We start from the raw sequence: 8,599 nt of genomic DNA, 5'->3' as shown, positions 1-8,599 counted from the left end.
GGGTGGGGGGGGGGCCCGCGGGGCGGGGCGGGGCGCGGCCGCCTTCGCAGGGTCCCCCGCCCCCCTCGCGCCCGCGCCCCGCGTTTCCCTTTCGTCGTCTGCTTTGGGGCGCTCGGGGCTCGGGGAGCCAGGCTGGGGTTCCGTTCAGGGCGACGCTGTCCCCAGCGAGGGACGCAGCGGCTCAGGGACACCTTGGCGTGTCCCTCGCAGGCTCCGGGCGGGCCGTCCCGGCTGGAACTCTGTCCTCTGCACCGGAGTGGCCGTGAGGCGGCGGCGACAGACGGACCCGTGTCTCTGGGTCCCTTTCCAGGCGCATGGTGGCAGTTTATGAATGTGCCTTGTCTCCTTGCGGCGACCATGGACACTCGGAAGCGAGCTCGGTCCGCTCAGTCTTCGTCTCCCTGCAGCACCCACACCTGGAGGCGCTGGGCAGATAGTTTTTGGATAAATGGAAGCGTTCCCGGTGCACAGGCTGTCACCCTGCGCTGCCTTCCCCTGCTGGCAGGAGTACACGACGTGTGCCTCGTGTCAAGGCCCGGGCACATGTTAACCGAGCCCGAGTCCCTCTGTCAGGCGTGTGCTTCTCGGACCGAGTCCTGGGAGAGGCTGAAGGTCAGAAGTTTATCCCTCCAGCCCAGTCACTCTTGTTGTCACCCTGCGCTGCCTTCCCCTGCTGGCAGGAGTACACGACGTGTGCCTCGTGTCAAGGCCGGGCACATGTTAACCGAGCCCGAGTCCCTCTGTCAGGGGTGTGCTTCTCGGACCGAGTCCTGGGAGAGGCTGAAGGTCAGAAGTTTATCCCTCCAGCCCAGTCACTCTTGTCCCTCCTGGGTCCTGGGTTGTCAGCAAACACTGTGGGGTGACCTCGGTCTGCAGGTGCTGCGGGACACAGCAGAGTGGGCTCTGGGCGGCAGCGCCAATCCAGTGACATGATGACACATGGTTAGGACCCAGCAAGAGTTCTGAAGGAATGTAGCCTGAAAGTGTGTTAGGAAGAAACCTGTCCCAGACCCGGGTGACGGAGGTGTCAGCCCGCGGGGACGGCCATGGAGGAAGGGCTTGTGCCTGGAGCCCCACAGCCAGCAGAGAGGCCTTGGGAGGTTTCGGTCTTTCTCCTGAAAGGGTTTCTGTGCTGGGATCACTACACACACCTTCACCGACTCCTGTGGCTGGGACTGCCCTGTTCTTGGTGACACAGGGTGTGACCGTTTATTCCTAGAAGGCTTAGAAAATCATCCAGGAAGTGCTGCCTTCGTCAGGACGGTGCTGTCAGAGCTGCAGACACTCCTGGAAATGGTGTCCATGTCGTCTGCATCTTTTTTTCCCCCTTTAACCTGGTGAAGATCCCTAGGGAGGGGCGGAAAGTCCAGAAAGAAAACCAGGTGGGGGTCATGAATGAGTAGGAAAGGACTGGAAGTGTTCAGGAGATGGAGTTTTTACTGTCACCTCTCTTAGATGACAGGACAGCGTTGATCCCATGGAGCATACCTTTGGCAAGTCTCCTTCACCTCACACAGGCGGCAGAACTTCTGAGCATTATGGACTAACTGATTAAACCCTGCTCATAAGGTTTTGGCCATTAGTATTATTTCATGGTACCTTCCAATGTGTTGTTATTTTTTAATAACTGAATTTAATCTTTTCTTCCAATAGAGGAAATTAGAGGAAACTAATTGAAAACCAACAGAAACTAGTAAGTAGAAAATCAGCTTTAGAAAGAGCAAGTTTAGCAATTGAAGCTGCCAACCTAAAGTGAAAGTCACCCAAAGCCAGGTCCTAGGCTGTCACCTTTGCTTACTGTTGCCCATGTTTGCACGGTATTGTTCTCCAGAGGTAAAGCAACCAGGTCCTTCCTTCTGGACCTTTGCCTCTCAGCCTTCGAAGGAATGTCGGCCTAGTCTTTCAACCCCTTTGTGCTCTGTGCTGATTTTCTCCCTCCTGTAAAAGGAGGCTCTGTGTAGCTGGGTGGGGACGTGATGGAAAATAAACACCAGAGCTTATTTGTAAATGCACTGCTGGTGAGCTGTGTCTACCTGCTTTTCCGCACATTAAAGCCGTATTTCATCTTCCATAGACTGAGTAGCATTCAGCATTTTGTTGCTCTAAAGCCACTAACCACATGAATACTGTAGTTTTATAGCATTGTAGTAAAAAAGTGAAATCTTAAACAGGTAAGTTTCACATTGAAACCTTGGGTCTGAATATCACTCCCCTGAAACAGAGTTCTCCAGATGTCGCTAGATTCACAACATCCTTAAAGCTGATTTGGGACTTTCTGAGGAACTCCACTGCAGCCATCCGAGACCTGGGAGATCGCAAATTGGCCATAAGTGATTCCTGATGTCAAGCAGTGATGTTCAGAAAGGAGCTAAAAAGTATACGTGGTGGGAAATGCCAGAAACTTTTCTTTTAAATTTAGGTGCTGAGGCAGTTTGAGAATGAGGAAAAATCTAAGACAAATTTGTCCACGTTGGAGTTTCTGCCGTCTACAATGGAAACAATTTATGAAACAGAAGAACACCATTCAAGGCCCTGTGCTAATTTTATTATAATACACTCAGTATTTTTATTTTGTGCTTCGTTTTGAAAACAACACAGTATTATGGTATTTACCATATACTTTTAAGAATTATCAGAATATTTTCTCTTAAAAATGATTCATCGTAGGCTATTGTAGGTTAAATTGTCCCCCCCAAAAAAAACATATGTTCAATTTCCAACCCCCAGGACCTGTGTACAGGATCTTATTTGGAAATAGGGTCTTTGCAGATGTACTTAGTTAAGATGAGGTCATTGGGTTAGGGCAGGCCCTAATTCAGTGACTGGTGGCCTTATGAGGGGACACTTGGTCACAGACACATACAGAGAGAATAGGATGTTAAGATGGAGAGGCAGCTACAAGCCAGGGAATGCCAGGGAGGACCAGGGATGGCCGGCAACACCAGACGCTGGAAGAGGCAGGAAGGACCCTCCGCGGGGCCTCCAGAGAGCTTGACGCCTTGATTACAGACTTCAGGCTTCTGGGACTGTGAGACAATAAACTTCTCTTGTTCCAAGCCACCCTCTTGGTGATACTTTGTGACAGCAGCCCTAGGAAACTCATACACAGGCGTTAGTCAGCACAGTGTGAGCTGTGGAGAAATTTAGGCTCGATAAGGCAAGAGGGAGTGTGGGTGGTGTCCTCAAAGTTGCCCATTTCCTACAAAGTATAAAATAACTGCTGTTGGGGAAATCACCACCACGACCATTACTCAATTTCGTAAAGGACAGGACAGGTAAACGTGTCAACAGAGGAAGCGTTAACATCACAGCAAAGGACAGTTCTTTAAGTTGAATACATTTATGATTGTAAATGTTTGTATTTTTCTCATTCACTGAAAACTGGCGAGCATTTCAAGGAGCAGAGTTTAGAAGCTGCACCAGCGCTTCTCCAGCTACAGAGCACACGAGCCCCCTGGTGTGTTAAAATGCAGATCCTGATTCCACAGGTGGTGGGGGCAGGGGGGGAGATTCTGCATGTGACCAGCTCCTCGGTTGTGCAGGGACCACCTTGAATAGCAAGACGCTGTGCTACGTAATGGCTCCATGCCAAAGAACTCTGAAAACAACGTTCCTTAGAAAAAGAAAAGTTCATGGTCATTTTTACAGTCATGTGAACTATAATGCATTTCAGTTCATGCCTGTGACTTTGCTCCTGATGTTCTGGAGACTCCCAATCTATTTCAGTTAGCTCCTTTGCTCAAGCTAAAGATTGTATTTTCAACTCCCTACCTAGTCCTCCACCTGGGTGGCCTAGGGGCATCCAAACACAGTTTGTCGCTGATGGAGTTTCGATGTTTTGTCCTCCCAGAATTCATGTGGAAGTCTGATCCCCACTGTGGCAGTGTTGGAAACCGATTGAGTCATGGGGGCGGATCCCTCATGAATGGGTTAATGCTCTCCCCGGGGTGGGGGGCCTGAGTGAGCTCTAGCTCTGTTAGTTCCCACGAGCCCTGATTGCTTTGGGTTTTTTGTTTGTTTGTTTTTAAAGATGACCGGTAAGGGGATCTTAACCCTTGGCTTGGTGTTGTCAGCACCACACTCAGCCAGTGAGCGAACTGGCCATCCCTATATAGGATCTGAACCCGTGGCCTTGGTGTTATCAGCACCGCACTCTACCGACTCTCGCCATGTGATCTGCCTGTACCCGCCGGCTCCCTGCCACTTTCTGCCATGAGTAGAAGCAGCCTGAGGCCCGTGCCAGATGCAGCTGCCCCAGAATCGTGAGCCACATAAGCCCCTGTCCTTTATAAATCACCCAGCCTCATGTATTCTGTTATAGCGACACAGAGGAGACTTAAACAGTCCCAAACCCGGCTAAGTACTCCCTCCTCCTCCCCAGTCTTCTGTCTCTCCCGGGTGCCCATTTGCCTGGGCAGAGTTAGACCTATTTTGTTTCTTCCTCATTCCTATCTCCTGCGTCCAGCTGACTTTTAAGTCTTTCAAGCGGACTTCAACCTAGTTGAAGTTATGTCTACCTTGGAAGAGGCAAAGGAAAGTCAAATTAGGACCAGTTTACTGGATTTTAAGGGAAGAAAACTGGGATCCATCGCAGAGTTCTTCGTGGCAGTGACGGGAGCACTTGCCCTGAGCAGCGCAGTGTTGCAGCGCCGGGGTCAGAGGGCACACGCGCTCCCTGGCCTGGGATGCAGGGAGTTCTGGTAGGGCCAAGCTGGAGGGAGGCTGGGTAGCATTTATTTTGGAGCCCAGACTACTAGTATCTTTTGCCACAGCTTCACAGGGCAGTCATGATGATTTAAGTAAATGGTATTTCCAAAGCTTTTTGAGCTTCTTGAAAAACCATTTCATGTAAGCATAAGTGTGAATTTTTACTCCTAGCTGTAATAATGGTAATATCTCTTTTATTAAGGACCATGCCACTGACTTTTTTAAAGAAGCTTTCACACTTTGGGCCTCTTTGTACAGAATTACCCATAACAGAATTCCTTTGCAAGATTCAATATTATAGAATCACCCTTACAGTGCAAGTGTATTAGTGAGCTTTGCTACAAATATTTATTTGGAGTGAAAAGGAAGCTGATGTTGTTTCTTTAATTTCTTCTCTTAAAGTGTCCTCTAGAGATTGTCAGAATGATGTGATGGATTTTTTTCCAAATTCTGATAACTCTAGTAGAATATTCGCTCCTCTGAAGGGAGCCTTTGAATGTCCTTTGATGCTCGTCCTTGAACATCACGGCTCTCTGTGCCAGTCTCATTTCAGTAATAAACCATGTTCCATATGTTGGAATACTTGACATTTGCTCCTCGGTAACTGTGAATACGGATTAAAAGCTAAAATGATGTGCAGGGTACTTTTAATTAAAGGATGAAAAAAATAAGGCACATGTAAAGGATAGCAAACCATAGCACAGATGTAAGTCAAATAAACAGTGTCTGTCTACACACTTCTTCCTTTGGAATCCTCCTCTAAGGGGGTTTTTAAGGTTTGTTTGATTTTCAAACAAAGTAAGTTTATGTGGAGAGAGATTTGACTAACACAGATAAATCCATGTCGTGGGTGTGCTACCTAGAGAAACAATGCTTTGTAGCAATGTCACAGCCAGATGCGACCCTACGCTACTGAGAGTGGCACATTCTTATACGACAGTACTTAGTGCACATCGTCTTTTAATTCTTTCCATTTCTCTTATGTGTGTTTGGCATTTAAGCATCTTAAAAAGCATCAAACAATATTGAGACTTGGGGCAAGAAGAGACGCCATGCATAACATGCTCATAAATTATGAATGAGAGGATGTGTTTTAGAGGGAGGTTTATCGTTTTCTTTTCAAATATGAATTTCTAATCATGCAGAAAAGAAACTGGTGAGTTAAAAAGAAAGCATCTCTCTCCTTTGTTGTAATTAAGAATATGTTACAGAGTGTGCTCCTTTAGTTACAACGTCGTTTCTGCTGTCCATTTGCTTACACCAGTCACTATGTGAGTACAGCACTCACAAAATAGTACCACGTCTTTGCACTGCCTGTGGGGACTTTTGTAGATCTGTGTTGTTGCAGGTTAGCCAACCCTCAGTTGGGATCAAAGCGGATCTTTCTCTCAAGACTGAACTGTAAGCTCTTTGAAAGCAGGGGACTGCTTAGGTGACCTTCTGTCCCCAAGTGCTTTGAGTAGCTCCTGAACATAGCTGGCTCTCCAAGTGCCTTTGACTTGGTTGCACTGAGAGGTGATGCATTTACCTCTCAGTTATAGAATATGAAACAAAAGCCAGGATAAATCGAGAACCTGACTTTACGGCATAGTTTAATTATTTTCTTTATGGTAGAAGTTGAACAGTTGTTACACTGTTTTAAAATAAGTATAATATAAAATATTTGTTGTATATATTTATTTTAACATAAATGTAATATAAATGCAACTCTCATTAAATCTGTTCTATAGACTGCATTGTGTGGATTAAAGAGGTCACACAAGTCATCCTTTCAGAGCTTGAAAATAAGGAAAATAGGGGCTGGCCCGGTGGTGCACTGCTACAGTGCGCCGCTTGGGAGCGTGGTGGCGCTCCCGCCGAGGGTTCGGATCCCACATACCGTCCAGTTCCCGCTCACTGGCTGAGCGAGGTGTGGGAGCAACACCGAGGGTTGCGATCCCGTTGCCGGTCCCGGTCCGGTACAGGCGCGACACTGAGGGTTGCGATCCGTTGCCGGACACGAAAAAAGACAAAAAAAAAGAAAAGAAGAAAAATAAATCTCCCTTCTGAGAATTCCCATCCGACACCAGTTCACAGTGCATCACGGCAGAGAGCGGCAGAGGTTCTTGGGTTTCTGGGCTGCAGGGCTCCCATGCTGCCCAACTGAATGTCACTTTGTTCCTGAAGAGAGAGCATGATCAAGCAGGAGTGGAAGAGTCACAGAGGCAGGCTTTGGTGGTGCCATCCACGACGGTTGGGGGCACTTGCACCCTGCCCGGGACACGGCCTGGGAGCCCCCAGTGGCAGACATGTCCCCATCATGGTGACAGATGCATCAGGTGATCTGAATTTGTGGTCATGAAGCGTTCAGATGTCTGTCTTAGTAGCTACTAAGAGGATGCTTGTTGAGAAAACTCCCCTTGTTCTAAATCCATGCTTAATTAGCAACCTTTTGATTATAATTTGACTCTATATGGCCAAAGGTAAAATTTCAAAACATACTATGCTTCGCAGACTTTCTGTTTAAAAGATCTTGGATCCTTAGCTCTTTTGGTTATTTTATCAGGTGGAATGTTTCTGGCTGCAAGTGACAGAAAACCCAACCCAAAATGCCTTAAATAATAAGAAAATGTGATGTTTCAGGCGCTTGTAGAGCAGGTTTCGGGGCTGGTTGATTCAGAGGCTCAAGGGTTCCGTCCAGGACCTGGGTCCGTCCCATCTCCCTGCAGTGCTGTTCTTGTCCTATCCGTCAGGCCGTGGAGTGGCTGTTGGTGATCAGCTGTACCTCGTCCTGTCCGTCCTTGGAGAACAGGAGGCCTTTCTTGCATTTATGAAAGTCCTTCCCCCACCTCTGGCTGGGGCCGTGGTAGGTCAGGTGCCCACCTGGACCAGTTCCATGACCAGGTGATGCCTCGCACAGAGCAGTTTAAGCTTGTGTTTCTAATCCGGTCTCTGGCAAGGGGAGGGGGACTGGGAATGACCGAGACTGGATTAAAATAATCAAAGCCTGTCCTAGAGCTTTGGGGTTGTTTCCCTACATTGCTTTGGGGGAATGGCGGGTAGGCAGACCACCCGCCACATAAGCTACAGTCCCCTTGTGTCCTACACATCATTCTCGTGACTGTTATCTGGTGACCTTAGGGTTAGTCCTCATTCAACGTGGTCACCCCAACCCCCAACTGACCTGGGGGACCGCGGTGTGCTCGCAGCGGGCGGGTCAGCGGCTCACCATCCCTGTCCCTCGACTTCCAGCCTCGTCACCCTCTGAGCCGCTTCAGGCGCTGCTGTCCTGGCTGCTACCTGGCGTCACCGGCCGCCCGCTGAGATCTTCCCCACGCTGCCCAGTCTTCACTTCAAGAGCTCGGGCTCCTGGTCCTTCTTTCCAGGGGACGAGCAGCTTCCTCTCCAGATGTGACACCCCGGGCTTTCCTCCACCTTTCCTTTCTGTGTCCTTCAGCAAAGCCCCAGCCCCGGCTACACAGCCTCTGCCCACCCTGTCGCACGGAGCTCTCTGTCACCTGGGTGGCCTCTGCATCCTGCTGGCACTCAGCAGTCATCAGCCGTCCTTTCTCCTCTCCCGGCCGCCCCTGCCTTACTGCCAGCCCTCACGCCTCTCTTCCAGCACGTTCTCACCCCACGGGAGGGTCAGGAGGCTGTCCCCTCCCTCCTCCTGCAGCCTGCGGACTCACCTCCTGCTCCTCTCGCCTGCACTGACCCTGCCCTCTGCTCCGGCCTGTCCCAACGTGTCAGGCCGCCTCGCCCTGTGTCTCCTTTCGCACCAGCCCCGGCCATGGGCCCTCCACGGGCAGCCGCTCCAGCTGCACCTGCCTTGACCCTGTCCGGCCATGGCCTCTCTGCCTTCGCTCCTCCGCCGACTGCAGTTAGGTTCTGCCCCCACCTCAGGTGGCGTTGA

The 8,599-nt window shown here is 49.7% G+C and overlaps 1 protein-coding gene across 1 annotated transcript in view; it reads left to right on the top strand.

Moving 5' to 3' along the window:
• Positions 1-357: 357 nt before the first annotated feature.
• The window catches only part of RAB4A (RAB4A, member RAS oncogene family), a 33,692-nt gene continuing 25,450 nt past the window's right edge, over positions 358-8,599 (top strand). The window contains exons 1-2 of the mRNA XM_008585191.1: positions 358-380; positions 506-612. Coding sequence (XP_008583413.1) covers positions 358-380; positions 506-612 — 130 coding nt within the window. The remainder of the gene's footprint in view (positions 381-505; positions 613-8,599) is intronic.

The sequence above is a fragment of the Galeopterus variegatus genome, unplaced genomic scaffold, assembly GCF_000696425.1.
Source record: "Galeopterus variegatus unplaced genomic scaffold, G_variegatus-3.0.2 Scaffold3485, whole genome shotgun sequence".
Classification (NCBI taxonomy): Eukaryota; Metazoa; Chordata; class Mammalia; order Dermoptera; family Cynocephalidae; genus Galeopterus; species Galeopterus variegatus.
Note: the sequence above shows the minus strand (reverse complement) of the source record. Positions and strands in the feature narration are given on the sequence as shown.